Genomic DNA, 21,012 nt, shown 5'->3' with positions numbered 1-21,012 from the left:
CAGAACAGCGCAAAGTGGCTCTAACCAGAATAGAAAGAGTGGGAGGCCCCGGTGCACAACTGAGCAAGAGGACAAGTGCATTAGAGTGTCTAGTTTGAGAAGGATGAAAGCATGTAAGCATGCTTTTCATTCCACTGGCACTGTGGGACCCAGAGAATATCATTAGGCTGTCAGAGGGCTTGACGGGACAAAACTGTTAGACTGAGCACATCCAGCCTGGGATTGTGCTGCATTCACAATGATTTAAGTTGTTGTTGGTGCTTTTTATTACTATACAGATAATATGGTGCTCATCGCATGCACACAGCCGCTCACACATACAGCCACTCACACATACAGGCACACATACAGTGCATTCGGGTAGTATTCAGACCCCTTGACTTCCACATTTTGTTACGTTACAAATAAATTGTTGAGATAAAACAAAATCCTCATCAATCTACACACAATACCCCATAATGACAAAGTGAAAGCAGGGTTTTAGAAAGTTTAGCAAATTTATTTAAAATAGAAAACATACCTTATTTACATAAGTATTCAGACATTTTGTCATGAGACTTCGAAATTMAGCTCAGGTGCATCCTGTTTCCATTGATAATCCTTGATGTTTCTACAACTTGATTGGAGTCCATAGAGCTCCGAGACAGGATTGTGTCGAGGCACTGATCTGGGGAAGGGTACCAAAAAGTTTCTGCAGCATTGAAGGTCCCTAAGAACACAGTGTCCTCCATCGCTCTTAAATGGAAGAAGTTTGGAACCACCAAGACTCTTCCTCGAGCTGGCCGCTCGGCCAAACTGAGCAATCAGGGGAGAAGAGCCTTGGTCAGGGAGGTGACCAAGAACCTGATGGTCACTATGACAGAGCTCGAGAGTTCCTCTGTGGAGATGGTAGAACCTTCCAGAAGGAAAACCATCTCTGCAGCACTCTACCAATCAGGCCTTTATGGTAGAGTGGCCAGAAGGGAGCCACTCCTCAGTAAAAGGCACATGACAGCCACTTGGAGTTCGCCAAAAGGCACCTAAAGGAGTCTTATACCATGAGAAACACAATTCTCTGGTCTGATGAAACCAAGATTGAACACTTTGGCCTGATTTCCAAGCGTCAGGTATGGAGAAGCATGGTAGTGGCAGCATCATGCTGTGGGGATGTTTTTTAGCAGCAGGTGCTGGGAGACTAGTCAGGATCGAGGGGAAAATGAACGAGCAAAGTACAGAGAGATCCTTGATGAAAATCTGCTCCAGAGCGCTTTGCCCCAGTCTTGAGGTCCTAAGGTTCACCTTCCAACAGAGCTATGACCCTAAGCACACAGCTAAGACAACGCAGGAGTGGCTTCGGGACAAGTCTCTGAATGTCCTTGAGTGGCCCAGCCAGAGCCCGGACATCTTTGGACATCTTGAGTGGCCCAGCCCGATCGAACATCTTTGGAGAGACCTGAAAAACACTGTGCAGTGATGCTGCCAATGCAACGTGACAGAGCTTGAGAGGAGACTCAAGGCTGTATTCACTGCCATAGGTGCGTCAACAAAGCACTGAATACTTACGTAAATGTGATATTTCAGTTTTTATTTGTAATATATTAGCAAACGTTTCTAAAAACCTGTTCTTGCTTCATCATTATGGGGTATTGTGTGTAGATTGGGGAGAATTTTTTCCCCCCATCCATTTTAGAATAAGGCTGTGATGTAAAAATGTGGAAAAAGTGAACGGGTCTGAATACTTTACGAATGCACTGTACGTACATGTACGGATGCGCGCATACATGCACACACACACACTTTCATTTACATTCTCGTGCTAACACAGAGTAGCTAAGGTGGTGCTGTAAAGCTGTGTTCACCTGACTCCCCTCCTGCACTGTGAAATAGAGTATGCTTAATCCCTGTCACTCACACACACACACACATACTAAGCAGTGCCCTCATGCCTGCGGTGTGATTTGATAGAGGTGGTCTGTAGTTAGACGGTAAAGCTGATGATCTAATGTGAATTTAATAGTTGGGTGGCGTGGTAGTGATTATCTTATCTGACTTCATAATTCTGGCGTGTGTGAAATGGAGAGCGGATTACATTAGTATGATTCTATGTATTCATGTGCTTTTCTGCTTTCTTTTTTAATCTCTCACACGCTTAACATTTCCCCCATTACCATACTTGTCTCATCGTTGATTTATTTCTAGCATTAAGATCAGTTCATCGCACATTCTTGTGATAATAGGTGGCTAATGCTTCGGCTAACATTTAGACAACCCTCTTTCTTTCTGTCTCTCGTCTAATTTGGGGTCGATGTGTAACTTACCGTCTCTCCCTCTCCTTTCCACCCCCCGCCAGGGGGACTCCATGAAAAATGATGGAGGAGGTGACAGTTGTAGCCAAGTGGGACTACACGGCCCAGCAGGACCAGGAACTTGACATCCGGAAGAATGAGCGGCTCACCCTGCTGGACGACAGCAAGACGTGGTGGAGGGTGAGGAATGCCTCCAACCAGACAGGCTACGTCCCCTCTAACTACGTGGAGCGCAAGAACAGCCTGGTGAAGAAGGCATCGCTGGTCAAGAACCTCAAAGACACACTGGGTAAGAAGGGTGGCGGTGGGCTGGAGATGGAGATGTCGTAGAGTATGTTGTTGGTCGTTTATCAGCAGAGAAGAGTGGAGCGTCTCTTGACTCCCTCCGCCTCTATTTTTTCATCCTCCTCTAAACTCCAGCTAGAAATGGAAGAAATCATTTTTTGCATCTCCTGAATTGTGTGTGTGTCTCATCCTGCTCTGCACTGGGTCCTCTTGCTGACATGGGTCCTGTACTCGGGGTTTGGTAGGTTGGCTCATCCTCTTTCACTGGGTCTCCTGCTGACAGGTCTGGTATGGGGTTGTGTGTCTCATCCTGCTCTCCACTCGGTCTCTGTCTGACAGGGTCCGGTACTGGGGTTGTGTGTCTCATCCTGCTCTCACTGGGTCTCTGTCTGACAGGGTCTGGTACTGGGGTTGTGTGTCTCATCCTGCTCTCACTCGGTCTCTGTCCTGACAGGGTCTGGTACTGGGGTTGTGTGTCCTCATCGCTGCTCTACATCGGTCTCCTGTCTGACAGGGTCTGGTACTGGGGTTGTGTGTCTCATCCTGCTCTCACTGGGTCTCTGTCTGACAGGGTCTGGTACTGGGTTGTGTGTCTCATCCTGCCTCCACTGGGTTCTGTCTGACAGGGTCTGGTACTGGGGTTGTGTGTCTCATCCTGCCTCACTCGGTCTCTGTCTGACAGGGTCTGGTACTGGGGTTGTGGTGTCTCATCCTGCTCTCGTCGGCTCTGTCTGACAGGGTCTGGTACTGGGGTTGTGTGTCTCATCCTGCTCTCCACTGGGTCTCTGTCTGACAGGGTCTGGTATGGGTTGTGTGTCTCATCCTGCCTCATCTGGGTCTCTGTCTGACAGGGTCTGGTACTGGGGTTGTGTGTCTCATCCTGCTCTCACTGGGTCTGCTGTCTGACAGGGTCTGGTACTGGGGTTGTGGTTCTCATCCTGCTCTCACTGGGTCTCTGTCTGACAGGGTCTGGTACTGGGTTGGTGTTCTCATCCTGCTCTCACTGGGTCTCGTGTCTGACAGGGTCTGGACTGGGGTTGTGTGTCTCATCCTGCTCTCACCTGGGTCTCTGTCTGACAGGGTCTGGTACTGGGGTTGGTGTCTCATCCTGCTCTCACTCGGTCTCTGTCTGACAGGGTCTGGTACTGGGGTTTGTGTGTCTCATCCTGCTCTCACTCGGTCTCTGTCTGACAGGGTCCCTGGTACTGGGGTTGTGTGTCTCACCGCTCTCACTCGGCTCTTGTCTGAACAGGGTCTGGTACTGGGGTTGTGTGTCTCATCCTGCTCTCACGGGTCCTCTGTCTGACAGGGTCTGGTACTGGGGTTGTTGTCTCATCCTGCCTCAACTGGGTCTCTGTCTGACAGGGTCTGGTACTGGGTGTGTGTCTCATCCTGCTCTCACTCGGTCTCTGTCTGACCAGGGTCTGGTACTGGGTTGTGTGTCTCATCCTGCTCTCACTGGGTCCTCTGTCTGACAGGGTTCGGTAACGTGGGGTTGGTGTCTCATCCTGCTCTCACTGGTCTCTGTCTGACAGGGTCTGGTACTGGGGTTGTGTGTGTCTCATCCTGCTCTCACTGTCTCTGTCTGACAGGGTCTGGTACTGGGGTTGTGTGTCTCATCCTGCTCTCACTGGTCTCTGTCTGACAGGTCGGTACTGGGGTTGTGTGTCTCATCCTGCTCTCACTCGGTCTCTGTCTGACAGGGTCGGTACTGGGTTGTGTGTTCTCATCCTGCTCTCACTCGGTCTCTGTCTGACAGGGTCTGGTACTGGGTTGTGTGTCTCATCCTGCTCTCACTCGGTCTCTGTTGACAGGGTCTGGTACTGGGGTTGTGTGTCTCATCCTGCTCTCACCTCGGTCTCTGTCTGACAGGGTCTGGTACTGGGGTTGTGTGTCCATCCTGCCTCACTGTCTCTGCTGACAGGTCTGGTATCTGGGTGTGTCTCATCCTGCTCTCACTGGGTCTCTGTCTGACAGGGTCTGTACTGGGGGTTGGGTTGTGATGTGAGCCTTTGTGCTATTTAGAGAGCTCCACCAGCACCCCAGGGACTTTGTCATTGGCCATCTCTCTGAGCATCTCTCTGTTGTGTGTGTGTTGTGTGTGTGTTGTGTGTGTGTGTGTGTGTGTGTGTGTGTGTGTGTGTGTGTGTGTGTGTGTGTGTGTGTGTGTGTGTGTGTGTGTGTGGTGTGTGTTAGGGTTATAAAATGGCTGGTGGAGACTGGAGAGAAACTCTTGCATGTTCTGTCTCCTTATCCCCACTGATCTTATTTTTCAGTAACTTCTTTTATACTTTCTTATACATACATTTCTGAACTGCAAATTTCAGGAATCAGCCAATATTTCTTCCTGCTCCAAAGAGAGAAACATACAAGCACACATGCCTTATTGTTCCTGTCAGTTGTGAAGATTCAATTAAATCTGTTTGTAGACTGTCAACAGCCATTCATGGAGTTTTAAACCGCTGGTTTGAATATCGCTGCTGGTTAGAGAGAGAGTGTGAAGTTTACAAAGAGAGAGACAGAGAGACAAACATACAGAGAAAGAGAGAGTCTGTGAGGGAGGGGTGGAAATGATGGAAGGGGAGAGCAGGGCGGAGTGATGGAAGGGGAGAGCAGGGCGGAGTGATGGGAGGGGAGAGCAGGGCGAGTGAGGGGAGGGAGAGCAGGGTGGAGTGAGGGAGGAGAAGCAGGCGGGGTGATGGAAGGGGAGAGCGGCGGAGTGGAGGAGGGAGAGCAGAGCGAGTGGAGGGAGGAAGAGCAGGGCAGAGTGAGGGGAGGGAGAGCAGGGCAGAGGGAGGGGAGCAAGGGCAGAGTGAGGGGAGGGGAGAGCAGGCAGATGAGAGGGGAGAGCAGGGCGAGAGTGAGGGGAGGGGAGAGCAGGGCAAGTGAGGGGAGGGAGAGCAGGGCAGAGTGAGGGGAAGGGGAGAGCAGGGCAGAGTGAGGGGAGGGGAGAGCAGGCACAGAGTGAGGGGAGGGGGAGGCAGGGCAGAGTGAGGTGGGGGAGAGCAGGGCCAGAGTGGAGGGGAGGGGAGAGGAGATGAGGGCAGAGTGAGGGGAGAGGAGAGCAGGGCAGAGTGAGGGGAGGGGAGAGGAAGCAAGGGCAGAGTGAGGGAGGGGAGAGGAGAGCAGGGCAGAGTGAGGGGAGGGAGAGGAGAGCAGGGCAGAGTGAGGGAGGGGAGAGGAGAGCAGGGCAAGAGTGAGGGAGAGGGGAGAGGAGAGCAGGGCAGAGTGAGGGGGAAGGGAGAGGAGAGAGGGAGAGTGAGGGGAGGGGAGAGCGGGGCAGAGTGAGGGGAGGGAGAGAGAGGAGAGCAGGGCAGAGTGAGGGAGGGAGAGGAGAGCAGCGGCAAGTGAGGGGAGGGGAGAGGAAGCAGGGGCAGGTGAGGGGAGAGGAGAGGAGAGCAGGGCAGAAGGTGGAGGGGAGAGGAAGAGCAGGGCCAAGAGTGAGGGGAGAGGAGAGCAGGGCAGAGTGAGGGGAGGGAGAGAGAGCAGGAGAAGTGAGGGGAGGGAAGGGGAGAGCAGGGCAGAGTGAGGGAGGGGAGAGGAGAGCAGGGCATGAGGAGGGAGGGGAGAGGAGGGCAGATGAGGGAGAGGAGAGCAGGGCACAGGTGGAGGGAGAGGGGAGAGGAGAGAGCAGGGCAGAGTGGGGAGGGAGGGGAGAGGAGAGGAGAGCGAGGCAAAGGTGAGGGGAGGGGGAGAGGGGAGCAGGGCAGAGCGAGGGGAGGGGAGAGGAGACAGGGCAGAGTGAGGGGAGGGGAGGGGAGGGGAGGGAGAGGAAGGAGAGCAGGGCAAGTGAGGAGGGAGAGGAGGAAGGAGAGCAAGCGGCCAAAGAGAGGGGAGGGGAGGGAGAGGCAGGGCAGAGTGAGGGGAGGGAGAGCAGGGCAGAGTGAGTGAGTGAGGGAGGAGGGCAGAGTGAGGGGAGGGGAGGGCAGGGCAGAAGGGAGGGGAGCAAGGGCAAGGTGAGTGCAGGCTATCGCGATGGGTAGAGTCTGTTTACTGACACATCCTCTCTGCCCCCAAAAGGAGCTCCATGGAGACTAGTGGACCAACACTGCACAGCCTGTCACTTTCATTCACCAGCAGCACGTTAATGTGTGTTTGTGGTTGTGTGCGGCGTGCTCAGATCTTCATCTTTATCAATAAGAACATTTCACATAATCCTAGAGAAGGGATGGGCACACTTTGAACCTTTCAATCATGAGGGGCCGCATTTGCTTGTGGGTCAGCGTACCCACATAACCCCCCCCCCCCACACAACACACACACATTACGAGCAAATATTTTAATGCAATTTCATTGCAATTCTACCTACTACATTTTGCCATGGGGTGTAGAGATAACGTTGCAGTTTTAAAGAACATTTGCTACAATTCTACACATTTTGCCATGGGGCGGAGAGAAGATTTAGCAACATTTAACTCATTTCATGCAATTCTATACATTTTGCCGAATTACCGTCCGGGGTGGCCCCATAGGTTGGAGASAAATGTTTGTGGTTTTTAATATGATATGAGTGAGACTAACAACATCAATGGAGCCACCCCGGACGGTAATTCAACCATGATAACAAGTTTAGATAACTGGCGACTAAACGAACTTGGCAATCTAAAAAAATGTTTTTATCCGACATGGGCTAATTGAGTGACTKTCAGTGACTGACATGACAAGACAACTGCTGATGCACAACCARATTTTGAAATTGCACCGTGTATTCTACTATTCAAAATTCTCAACAGTAAGTTGAGACCACGACTGAGTTCTCCCCCAACCCCACCCCCCCAAAAAAAGTGTTTTATCCGAGGGCCAGTTACCCATCCCTGTCCTAGAGGCACGGAGCCATCACTCAACAAACATTCTAATCTTACTCTGTTATCCCCTGTACACTCTGTTATTCTGACACCACTATGAGTGTATCCATAATTAAAGGGAAGTGTGTCTGTATATTCCATTAAAGGATGAGTCATTAAAGTCCTGTGTGCAGGCCAGTGGACCTAACCAGGGTTGTAGTGCGGTCCTGTTCCCCATCCATCCATCCATTAGAGCATTGAACAGTGCTCCACTCACCAGCCTAATGGTGTTACAGCCTGTGGCGAAACCACGGAACAACCAATCATCCTCGTCTGTTATTGAGTTATACATTATGCCCAGGTTCCTATTCAACCCCTAGCATTTCAATATGTTGTATTTGATCATGAATCTGTACCCGGATAGTTAAGATTCGGGCTTGGCAGTAACTTCTAATGTGTCTTATTTTGAATCTGTTCTGTGTGCGCACACGTGTGTGTAAAGTCAGCACTCTATAAGTTATGGTTGGACTGGGTTCCCCTTTGCTCTTCTTGAATGGAATGGAAGCCCAGCAGCACTGACTCAAAATGGCTGTGCCATTGACAGACTCTGCAGGCCAATACAGGGTAACAATCTCCCCAGTGATCCAAAATGGCTGTGCTCACTCATCAAGTGACATTTACTGCAGGCCAATAAAGGGAAACCAATGATCTCCAGACTGAATCAAAATGGTTCCCTCGGCTTCAGTCCATCTGACAGATTTACAGGGTGCATAGTACACACTGTCACCGTGCCAACGCTGCCTGCCCATAATGTTTGTGAAGACATAAACAGCTGGACGTTTATGGACTGTGTTATAGACTGAGCGCTGAGCTACAGTAGCGCTTTGTGTTAATAGCACCCTGCTAACATAATGTTATGACAGGCGGTAACCTTACAGTGGAGGAAATGGAAAATATGAGTTTTTTTTTTTWAAGTGCTTGTTAACTGTTAATAGCTTCTCATTTGTAGCGGTATGCAAACTAGAATGATGATGGTGATTTATGGGTCGGATGTATAGTGTTTCTCCTCATCCACTACCTCTCAAAACACCTGTTACTATATTACCTCCTGACTCCCCTGGGTTTCATTGTACTGCTCTCTGTGACTCTGTCAGGTGGTCCTGTGTATTTACTATTAGAGGTCGACCGATTATGATTTTTCAACGCCGATACCGATACCGATTAGTGGAGGACCAAAAAAGCCGATACCGATTAATCGGCCGATTTTTATTTATTTATTTGTAATAATGACAATTACAACAATACTGAATGAACACTTATTTTAACTTCATATAATACATCCCAAAAATCTATTTAGCCTCAAATAAATAATGAAACATGTTCAATTTGGTTTAAATAATGCAAAAACAAAGTGTTGGAGAAGAAAGTAAAAGTGCAATATGTGCCCATGGTAAGAAAGCTAAGTTTAATTCTGCGTCAGAACATCCGAGAACATATGAAAGCTGGTGGTTCTTTTTAACATGAGTCTTCAATATTCCCAGGTAAGAAGTTTTAGGTTGTAGTTATTATAGGAATTATAGGACTATTTCTCTCTATACAATTTGTATTTCATATACCTTTGACTATTGGATGTTCTTATAGGCACTTTAGCATTGCCAGTGTAACAGTATAGCTTCCGTACCTCTCCTCGCCGCTACCTGGGCTTGAACCAGGAACACATCGACAACAGCCACCATCGAAGCAGCGTTACCCATGCAGAGCAAGGGGAACAACTACTCCAAGTCTCAGAGCGAGTGACGTTTGAAACGCTGTTAGCGTGCACCCCGCTAACTAGCTAGCTATTTCACATCGGTTACACCAGCCTAATCTCGGGAGTTGATAGGCTTGAAGTCATAAACAGTACAATGCTTGAAGCATTGCGAAGAGCTGCTGGCAAAACGCACGAAAGTGCTGTTTGAATGAATGCTTACGAGCCTGCTGCTGCCTACCACTGCTCAATCAGACTGCTCTATCAAATATCAAATCATAGACTTAATTATAATATAATAAACACACCCGAAATACGAGCCTTAGGTCATTAATATGGTCGAATCCGGAAACTATCATCTCGAAAACAAAACGTTTATTCTTTCAGAGAAATACGGAACCGTTCCGTATTTTATCTAACGGGTGGCATCCATAAGCCTAAATATTCCTGTTACATTGCACAACCTTCAATGTTATGTCATAATTACGTAAAATTCTGGCAATTTAGTTCGCAACGAGCCAGGCGGCCCAAACTGTTGCATATACCCTGACTCTGCGTGCAATGAACGCAAGAGAAGTGACACCATTTCACCTGGTTAATATTGCCTGCTAACCTGGATTTCCTTTAGCTAAATATGCAGGTTTAAAAATATATACTTCTGTGTATTGATTTTAAGAAAGGCATTGATGTTTATGGTTAGGTACACATTGGAGCAACGACAGTCCTTTTTCGCGAATGCGCTTTTGTTAAAGCATCCCCCGTTTGGCGAAGTTGGCTATCTTTGTTAGGAAGAAATAGTCTTCACACAGTTCGCAACGAGCCAGGTGGCCCAAACTGCTGCATATACCCTGACTCTGTTGCAAGATCAGTGACACAATTTCCCTAGTTAAAAGAAATTCATGTTAGCAGGCAATATTAACTAAATATGCAGGTTTAAAAATATATACTTGTGTATTGATTTTAAGAAAGGCATTGATGTTTATGGTTAGGTACACGTTGGAGCAACGACAGTCCCTTTTCGCGGATGCGCACCACATCGATTATATGCAACGCAGGACACGCTAGATAAACTAGTAATATCATCAACCGTGTGTAGTTAACTAGTGATTATGATTGATTGTTTTTTATAAGATAAGTTTAATGCTAGCTAGCAACTTACCTTGGCTTCTTACTGCATTCGCGTAACAGGCAGGCTCCTCGTGGAGTACAATGTAAGGCAGGTGGTTAGAGGGTTGGACTAGTTAACCGTAAGGTTGCAAGATTGAATCCCCGAGCTGACAAGGTAAAAATCTGTCGTTCTGCCACTGAACAAGGCAGTTAACCCACCGTTCCTAGGCCGTCATTGAAAAAAAGAAATGTGTTCTTAACTGACTTGTCTAGTTAAATAAAGAATTTAATTAATTTTTTTTAAATACGATTTCCGATTGTTATGAAAACTTGAAATCGGCCCTAATTAATCGGCCATTCCGATTAATGCGTCAACCTCTATTGACTATATTACCTCCTGACTCCTCTGGGTTTCATTGTACTGCTCTCTGTGACTCCGTCAGGTGGTCCTGTGTATTGGTATGCCAACCTCTGGCGCCCCTCTGGGTTCTTATAAAGACATGCTGGGTAGGAGTCTCCTGGGTCAGGCTCCAGTGCTGATTGAGGTCTCTGTGTCCAGGGCGGTGAAAGAATGGAGGATGGACGGAGAGAGAGAGGGAGTGTGGGAGGAGTGAATGGAGATGTTCCCCTGCCAACCAGCAGGCCAGAGCCTTGAAATGGAAATGAGCGAGAGCAAAAGAAAGTGTGTGTGTGTGTGTGCGCGATTCAGCTGGCTGTGGGTCTCAGGGGAGTTTTATGTCTGCTGTACACTGCATATCTCTGCTCTCTATACTGTGACAGTCGACAGCATAGTCTCTCCATGGGATGGCTTGAAGTAGGCCCCGGAGGAGAGCATTCAAGTTGGGTCACATCAATGGGGCAACACACACATACACAACACACACACACACACACACACACACACACACACACACACACACACACACACACACACACACACACACACACACACACACACACACACACACACACCACACACACACACACACACATCACACCATCAACACACACACACACACACACACACACACACACACACACACACACAGTGCATTCGGGAAGTATTCCGACCCCTTTCCTTTTTCCACATTTCCACATTCCACATTTCCACACTCGAAATTGAGCCCAGGAGCATCCTGTTTATATTGATTGGACATGATTTGGAAAGGCATACACATGTCTATATAAGGTCTCAGTTGACAGTGCATGTCACAGAAAAAAATCAAGCCATGAGGTCGAAGGAATTGTCCTTAAAGCTCAGAGATAGGATTGTATCGAGGCACAGATCTGGGGAAGGGTACCAAAACATTTCTGCAGCGTTGAAGGCCCCCAAGAACACAGTGGCCTCCAACATTCTTAAATGGAAGAAGTTTGGCCGCCTGGCCAAAACTGAGCAATCAGGGGAAGGGCCTTGGTCACTCTGACAGAGCTCCAGTTCCTCTGTCGAGATGGGAGAACCTTTCAAAGGACAGCCATCTCTGCAGCACTCCACCAATCAGGCCTTTATGGTAGAGTGGCCAGACGGAAGCCACTCCTCAGTAAAAGGCACATGACAGCCCGCTTGGAGTTTGCCAAAAGGCACGTAAAGGACTCTGACCATGAGAAACAAGATTCTCTGGTCTGACGAAAACAAGATTGAACTATTTGACCTAAATGCCAAGCGTCACATCTGGTCAAATCCTGGCACCATCCCTACGGTGAAGCGTGGTGGTGGTGGTGGTGGCAGCATCATGCTGTGGGCAGGGACTGGAAGTCAGGATCAAGGAAAAGATGAAGGGAGCAAAGTACAGAGAGATCATTGATGAAAACCTGCTCCAGAGTGCTCGGGACCTCCGACTGGGTCGAAGGTTCACCTTCCAACAGAACAATAACCCTAAGCACACAGCCTCTGAATGTCCTTGAGCGGCCCAGCCAGAGCCCGGACTTGAACCCGATCGAACATCTCTGGAGAGACCTGAAAATAGCTGTGCAGCGATTTTCCCCTCTAACCTGACAGAGCTTGATAGGATCTGCAGAGAAGAACGGGAGAAACTCCCCAAATACAGTTGTGCCAAGCTTGTAGCATCATACCCAAGAAGACTTGAGGCTGTAATCGCTGCCAAAAGTGCTTCAACAAAGTACGAAGTAAAGGGTCTGAATACTTATGTAAATGTGATATTTTTATTTTTTATACATTTGCAAAAAATTGTCATTAAGGGGTATTGTGTGTAGATTGATGAGGGAAAAAAACATTTAATCCATTTTAGAATAAGGCTGTAACGTAACTAAATGTGGAAAAAGTCAAGGGGTCTGAATACTTTCCAAATGCACTACACACACACACACACACACACACACACACACACACACACACACACACACACACACACACACACACGAAAATGAATACGTACTGTTTGGAATAGCACACAGAGGGTGAGACACTGTATGCTCTTTCCATGACAAACTGACCAGGTGAATCCAGGTGAAAGCTATGATCCCTTATTGATGTCACCTGTTAAATCCACTTCACTCAGTGTAAGGAAGGAGACAGGTTAAAGGATTTTCAAGCCTTGAGACAATTGAGATGGGTCTTTCATTCTTAAGTGTCTGTATCAAGAATGGTACACCACCCCCAGAACATCCAGCCAACTTGACAACTGTGGGAAGCATTGGAGTCAACATGGGCCAGCATCCCTATGGAACACATTCGACACCTTGTAGAGTCCATGCCCTGACAAATTGAGGCTGTTCTGAGGCTAAACGTGGGTGCAACTCAATATTAGGAAGGTGCTTTGTACACTCCGTGTGTGATGTATGTTTGTGGTGTCTTATGTGTCCTTCACTGTCGTCACTTCTCAGACGCTCTGAAAAACAAGCCTCTCACATAACCCTTGTTTTACATGGACCTTGACTATTCTATTACKCATTATGGTCTGTTCAATATTTCTGTCTTGTTTGCATTTGCCCATCCCTTTGTCTGTCTTTTTCATTCTCTCCTTCTGTCAGCTCTGCCCTGTGATGTCGGGTCTTCTGTGTGTTAGTAACAGCTGCCAAGGGACTCCTGCTCCCATCTCCTCACTCGCTCCGCTCTCACACAACAAAACAGCAGGAAAGTTTAGTGCCACTCTGTGTGAACCCAATAACTTCCTGAGTTAACTCACACAGTCATCTAAACAGATGTAACCTAGCTCTATCTACACTGCAACACACACACACACACACACACACACACTTGTCACTTTTCCCTATGTTGTGACTAAACAAATGACAGCTTTGGGAATTTCTGTGTGCAGTGGAATGTAATTGTGCTTACTTTAGTTCTGCAGTATGTTTGGTTACATTTGTATTAGTCAGATGTAATTGGTTTGTACAGTAAGAGATGCCCGGATGTAGGTCTGTCTGATGTTATGTTCCAAGCAAGCACCATTCAACCACCTGAGCCATAAGACATCTATATGCCAGTCATCCATCTCCCTGGGCAGCTGAACGCATCAGAACAACTCTTAGTTGGCCCCGGCTAGCGCTCCCACGTGGGTTACGACGGGTAAACAAGCAGCATGGAGGAGACGAGCGCTTTGTTGTTGCTGCCTGCTGTCTTTTTGTTGTGCAGAAAGAGGCAGGGAGACAGGTAGGAGGAGAGGAACCTTTGATCCCCTGCCTGCCTGTCAGTCAGTACCACAGCAGAGCCACAGCAGAGCCACGCACCAGACACCCTGTCTGCTCCACTTTCCTCCCCAGCCAGCATGCACTAGTTTCAGCCTTTTGATTAGTGGAGATGCAGGTAGCTGAGTGGTGCTGAACACCTGGTTTAATGAGGAGATGTGAGTTGTGACAAATACACTAACAGTTGTGACCGAGGGAGTGTGTATGTGTGTCTGTCACTTGGGTGCATTTACTGTATGTAGTATGTGGGTAGAGAGAATTTCTGAGTATGTGGTGTCTGTGATCTTGTACGGAATGTATGTGATTGTGAACTATAGTATGTGTGTGCTTGCCCTCTCTGAGGAGGAGGTCCTCTATCTTCTATTTTAAGTGTTGAGATCTCCACTGGGCCTAGATTGCAGCCTGCAGCATCAATTAGAGTCCTGCCCCCCCCCCCCCCCTAACTCCAACTCCTGCCTGGTCTCCCACTGGAGCTCAAGCCTGCCCTGCCCACACACACAAATCCACTTCGTCTCCTGCTGCCTCATTTACTCAAAGCTTTCTGGGTACCACTGGATTAATGACTTATCAAAGGACTCAAGTGTCTTGGGTTGTAGATATGCGGCAGGGGTGGCAGAGCTTTGGGCCGAAAGGAATCCCCGAGCCGACAATGTGAAAAATCTGTCTGTGCCCTTGAGCAAGGCACTTAACCTGAATTGCTCCTGTAAGTAGCTCTGGATAAGAGTGTCTGCTAAATTACAAAAATGTAGATGTGAAAGATGTATGTTTAGTGTCTGGTTATACAAGTGTCTGTGTACCAGTTCCTGCTACCTGCTAGAAGAAACCTGAAAGGCTTTTGATTCAATCCACTGGCAACAACAGACTGTTGTCTTTCACTGGCTGTCTAAATGAAATAAAATGTCAGGTCATGTTAGCTTAACATACTGATGTAGTGATTCTCTTCCTTTCTCCCCCTTCTCTCTCTCAGGACTGGGTAAGGGCAGAAGGAAGCAGAGTGCCCGTGATGCCTCTCCCACGCCCAGCACGGATGCAGAGTACCCCTCCAATGGGAGTGGAGGAGGAGGAGGAGGAGGTGGTGCCGAACGCATCTACGACCTCACCATCCTGGCCGTTGTCAAGTTCTCGTACATGGCGGAGCGCGAGGATGAGCTGACCCTAGCCAAGGGGTCCCGGGTCACGGTGATGGAGAAGTGCAGTGACGGCTGGTGGCGGGGCAGCCAGGGAGGTCGCGTGGGCTGGTTCCCCTCCAACTACGTCCTGGAGGACCCCGCAGAGAGAGAGGGTGAGGGGGGTGGAGGAGGAAGGGACTCCCCAGGTTATCCAGGGCAGGGCAGGGGGGCCACGATGACCAACGGGCGGGCGGGAGGTGGTGGCGGCCGGGATGGAGAGGGAGGTGGTGTACTCCATCTGGTCCAGACTATTTACCCGTTCAGCTCAGTGACGGAGGAAGAGCTGAACTTTGAGAAGGGAGAGGTGATGGAGGTTGTGGAGAAACCAGAGAATGACCCAGAGTGGTGGCGCTGCAGGAACGCCCAAGGCCTGGTGGGCCTAGTGCCTAAGAACTACGTGCTGGTGCTGAATGATGCTGACAGGCCTCCTGGGCTCCCCGCCCTGCCGCAGTCGCCCCCTGGCTCCCCACAGATCTGCTACGTGGGGCCGGCGATCGTGGGCAAGTTTGCAGGCAGGGACTGGTACTACGGAGGGGTGACCAGACACCAGGCAGAGCTGGTCCTCAACGAGAGGGGAAAGGAGGGGGACTTCCTCATACGGGACAGCGAGTCATCGGTGAGTGGGGGAAGAGAGGATGAAGAACTGATTGAGGACAGTGGGAGGAAAGGAGGAAAGGGAGCAGGATGGAGGGAAGAGTAGAAAAATAAGTTGGAGAATAGGAGAGATCTGCACACATGAACAGCAGAAATATTGGCCTGTGATTTATAAATTAAGTCATGGTGCCCTCTGCTGGTGGATAGTGAGTAGCGTTAGTAAAGGAAAGCATGTTTGTTGGAGACAAATTGGTGAGTAAATGAACTGACTCCTTTTCTCTCCCTCTAGCCCAGTGATTTCTCTGTGTCTCTGAAGGCGCCTGGGAAGAACAAGCACTTCAAGGTGCAGTGTTCAGAGGAGGTCTACTGTATCGGCCAGCGCAAGTTCAGCTCCATTGATGAACTGGTGGAACACTACAAGAAAGCCCCCATCTTCACCAGCCAACACGGAGACAAGCTCTACCTGGTCAAACCGCTGCTMTGACACACATACATAAACACATATACACACACAGGCACTCAGACATGCATATACACACACATACGCACTCCACCAAATGCCCATATCCCAGCAATCCTCAACATGCTGAACTTGGGGAGATAACTTAAGTCTGTTTTAGCCTCGTCACATAGCTGTTCTTGGTTCTGTTTACTTTCTTTGCTTTTGGGTTTTCTCTGTTTGTTTGGAATTCACACATTTTTGTATCTAATTTAAAACCCTCTCCAGAGGTTCCGATGATTTCTAAAGGAAATAATGACTTCACTAAGTGACCGTTGTAACCACTAAGTGACCACTCTTTTGCCTTTTCTCCTCTTCTCTGCCTTCATCCTCCTCAGAACTGTAGTCATTTTCTTCCACCTCTGCCTCCTCTTCATCCCTCTATCATCGAGGAGAGAGCGAGAATTGAAAAGAATGGAGAGTTTGAATGTCTGTCAATGTACAACACTTACTGTATTGCTCTTCTATTCGCTCCAGCTCTACACTACACTTACGGCACATTTCCAGTCAGGATTTTCCAGTCAGTGTTTTACACACAAGGCTCAGACTTTTCTGTTTCCCTCTACTCAGGCCGGCACCCGTGCCCCACTGGGCCATGGCTCCGGCGGACCTGCTCTCATTTGGGGCCAATAACAGGCCACAGGTACTTTTCAGCTGGCATTTACATAAATGGCTAACTGAACTTWAACACCTTCTCACAAAGCAACTGTTTTGATTATGCAGAAGTTGTTTATTCTGTTCTTCACAAATCTTCATTGTCAGCCCTAGCTATGGAAACATCATTTCCCTAGTATAGCATTAGGCTGTATACACTATCTAGTGTAACGCTGGTGTTACAGTCCAAAAGCAGCATTACTGTTTTTCTAGTCTATTGGCTCCAGCTCTACACTAAACTTACTGTTCTGATGTTCTATTGGCTCCAGCTCTACACTACTTCTATTTGATTGTCTCCAGCTCTACACTACACTTACTCACTCACTCATTCCCCGGCCCTAGTGCTGTTTTCCAATGAAGATACGTCAGGCGTTTTACTCTCAAAGTTATATACAGTGCATTCAGAAAGTATTCAGACCCCTTGAATTTTCCACATTTTGTTACATTACAGTCTTATTCTAAAATGTATAAAATTATTTTCCTCCCTCATCAATCTACACACAATACCCCCATAATGACAAAGCAAAAACAGGCTTGTAGACATTTTTGTAAATGTATTAAATATAAAAAACTGAAAACTGAAATCAAGTATTCAGTTTGTTGAAGCACCTTTGGCAGCGATTACAGCCTTGAGTCGTCTTGGGTAGGACGCTACAGGCTTGGCACACCTGAATTTGGAGAGTTTCTCCCATTCTTCTCTGCAGATCCTCTCAAGCTTGGTCAGGTTGGATGAGGAGCGTTGCTGCACAGCTATTTTCAGGTCTCTCCAAAGATGTTCGATCGGGTTCAAGTCCGGGCTCTGGGTGGGCCACTCAAGGACATTCAGAGACTTGCCCCAAAGCCACTCTTGCATTGTCTTGGCTGTGTGCTTAGGGGTCGTTGTCCTGTTGGAAAGTGAACCTTCGCCCCAGTCTGAGGTCCTGAGCGCTCTGGAGCAGGTTTTCATCAAGGATTTCTCTGTACTTTGCTCTGTTCATCTTTCCCTTGATCATGACTAGTCTCCCAGTCCCTGCTGCTGAAAAATATCCTCACAGCATGATGCTGCCACCACCGTGCTTCACCGTAGGGATGGTGCCAGYTTTTCTCCAGACATGATGTTTGGCATTCAGGCTAAAGAGTTCAATCTTGGTTTAATTGGACCAGAGAATCTTGTTTCTCATGGTCTGCAAGTCTTTAGGTGCCTTTTGGCAAACTCCAAGCTGGCTGTCATGTGCCTTTTTACTGAGGAGGGGCTTCCATCTGGCCACTCTACTATAAAAGCTTGATTGGTGGTGTGCTGCAGAGATGGTTGTCCTTCTGGAAGGTTGTCCCATCTCCACATAGGAACTCTGGAGCTTTGTCAGAGGGACCATCGGGTCCTTGGTCACCTACATGACAAATGCTTTTCTCCCCGATTCCTCAGTTTGGCCGGGCGGCCAGCTCCAGGAAGAGTCTCTGTGGTTCCAAGCTTCTTCTATTTAAGAGTGACGGAGGCCACTGTGTTCTTGGGGACAATCAATGCTGCAGTCATTTTTTTGGTACCCTTCCCCAGATCTGTGCCTCGACACAATCCGGTCTTGGAGCTCTATGGACCTTCGACCTCATGGCTTTCCCCCCCCTGACATGCACTGTCAACTGTGGGACCTTATACAGACAGGTGTGTGCCTTTCCAAATCATGACCAATCAATTGAATTTACCACAGGTGGACTCCAATCAAGTTGTAGAAACATCTCAAGGATGATCAATGGAAACAGGATGCACCTGAGCTCAATTTCGAGTCTCATAGTAAAGGGTCTGAATACTTATGTAAATAAGGCATTTCTGTTTTTTTWWATTTGTATTACATTTGCAAACATTTCTACAAACCTGTTTTCACTTTGTCATTATGGGGTATTGTGTGTAGATTGAGGATTTATATCTATTTAATKAATTTTAGAATAAGGATGTGAAAGAACAAAATGTGAAAGAAGTCAAGGTGTCTGAATACTTTCTGAATGCACTGTATGTGTTTATGTAGCTGATGGCAGGCACTAATTCAAGAGTACTTAGACTGTTGTTTTTATTAACTTTTTGCAGTCTGTTTACCAATGTATCGATCATGGGGTTCTCAGCTTTTCTAAGTTGATCTATCTGAATGTTATTGAGCATTGTTATTTCATTCTTGCTCCCACTGTATGTATATATTCAGAAGAAGATGAGGTACGTAATATGAATCATTTCGATCCAACCTACGGGACTGTGCCGCTAATGACGTGGTGAGAATTATAATACTTTTGTTCAATAAAAGTTTTTGCAGAATAACTCAAATCATGGGCTGTGTGGCAGCGTCTTCGCTTTCTGTCTCAGATGTTGTACTGTGTGACAAGTGGTGATTGCTGCTGGTCTCTGGGAGTGGATGGATACAACATGTTGTTATTATTATCCCCTATAGTTACCATCAGAGCCATGTATTTACCTAGTTGGGCCCATAGAGATCCTATTCAATTCCTAATTCATGGTTGCGCCATTGAGGTTTGTGCATTATGATGCATTTACACATCACTATAACATTCTATTTAAACCATGTTGGCGCCCCGTTAACATTACATGGGGAATATTTACATCTTGCTATGTAACTGCCCACTAAGCATGAGGCGATGTCTTCTGTCTTTTTTTTGTCTTGTCCTAACCGGTGGTCTTTTTTTTTTGGTGCTGTCCAGACTGGCCTTGATTTGTCGTCTATATTTGGCCTTGATTTGACCCCAAAAAAAGACATCTGTGATTGGTTCGGWTTGGCCTTGATTTGGCCCAAATATAGATGTGTATGATTGGTCCAGTATGGTGTTTGCATTTCACGCCACGACCCGGGTTTGTCTGTCGCTACATTGGTGTCAGAAATGGGTTGGCAGCTATGACCTTAACATCATGACTGGTAGCCTAAACAATATGGCGAAATCTCCTACTAGCCCAGAATTCCACGGATCCTCCTTTTAGATTTGTGGGGAGTACTTTAGTGAACAAGTATAGGCCTACACTTCCCACTTAGCATTTACCGATAGCGATGTCTTTTGGCCGTATTTTTGGGGTCGTATTTTTTTGGTGCAGTCAAATTGGAACTAATCATAGACGTCTGTTTGGTTCAGATTTGGTCCGGTCTGGACCGGCCTTGATTTCAATGTCCATTGTCCACTGTACAGTAAAGCACCGCAGCAGAGCACAGTAAAGAAAAGTAGAGCACAGAGTACAGTATTGTACTGTATTGTACCCTACTTTTCTAATGTACTTTACTGAACTGTACTGTACTCTACTGAACTAAACTGTACTGTACTATACTGTTTTTACTGTACTGTGTACTGTACTGTAATGTACTGTACTCGACTGAATTAAACTGTACTCTACTGTAATCTACTCTACTGAATAAAACTTGACTGTCCTGTACCATACTGTACTGTGCTCTACTGTAATGTGAAGTTCAATCTTGTGAAACAGCCCAGATGTTTCACAAGATATGATTTGTTCAGATTTGAATCGGGTCCGCACCGACCATATTTGTACTTGTATGCTGCGGAGGTCATTCGAATAATATCAGTGTGCTTTACAAGTGTTTATATTTTGGTCATTCAGCAGACACTCTAATCCAGAGCGACTGACAGTCATTGCGTTCAACTAAGGTATATAAACCTATCACAGTCATAGCAAGAAAAAATACAAATCTGTAACCATTACTGAGAATGTTAATGTAGTTGAAGTGGTCTGATGGTTTATTCTGTAGGTTGGACTACTTTGAACATCATCGCTGCCAGTTTTAAAGCTTTTGAAAACGATAAAATAAGTCACATGGGAGCAATAATAAATATTCTGTTGCACTCTTCAGTTGGCTCTTCTATATTATTGTCATGTGACGCTTACTTCATTGAGAATGCATGTGCAGTCAATTTCTCCATAGAATCATGACTGAAAAATACAAACTCTGCAATAAAAGAAACGTCCCTTTTTCAGCACCCTGTCTTTCAAAAATAATTCGTAAAAATCCAAATAACTTCACAGATCTTCATTGTAAAGGGTTTCAACACTGTTTCCCATGCTTGTTCAATGAACCATAAACAATTAATGAACCTGCACCTGTGGAACGGTCGTTAAGACACTAACAGCTTACAGACAGTAGACAATTAAGGTCACAGTTATGAAATCTTAGGACACTAAAGAGGCCTTTCTACTGACTCTGAAAACACCAAAAGAAAGATGCCCAGGGTCCCTGCTCATCTGCGTGAACATGCCTTAAGC

General features: G+C 47.2%; 1 protein-coding gene across 2 annotated transcripts in view; it reads left to right on the top strand.

Annotated features, from left to right (window-relative positions):
* Positions 1-20,601, top strand: part of LOC111959412 (cytoplasmic protein NCK2) — a 48,827-nt gene extending 28,226 nt beyond the window's left edge. For both annotated transcript variants that reach the window (XM_023980928.2, XM_023980929.2), the window contains 3 exons: positions 2,330-2,574; positions 14,821-15,638; positions 15,906-20,601. In XM_023980928.2, the coding sequence (XP_023836696.1) occupies positions 2,346-2,574; positions 14,821-15,638; positions 15,906-16,100 (1,242 nt within the window). In that variant the 5' untranslated portion in view covers positions 2,330-2,345 and the 3' untranslated portion in view covers positions 16,101-20,601. The remainder of the gene's footprint in view (positions 1-2,329; positions 2,575-14,820; positions 15,639-15,905) is intronic.
* Positions 20,602-21,012: the final 411 nt, after the last annotated feature.

Source organism: Salvelinus sp. IW2-2015, linkage group LG36, assembly GCF_002910315.2.
Source record: "Salvelinus sp. IW2-2015 linkage group LG36, ASM291031v2, whole genome shotgun sequence".
Taxonomy (NCBI): Eukaryota; Metazoa; Chordata; class Actinopteri; order Salmoniformes; family Salmonidae; genus Salvelinus; species Salvelinus sp. IW2-2015.
Note: the sequence above shows the minus strand (reverse complement) of the source record. Positions and strands in the feature narration are given on the sequence as shown.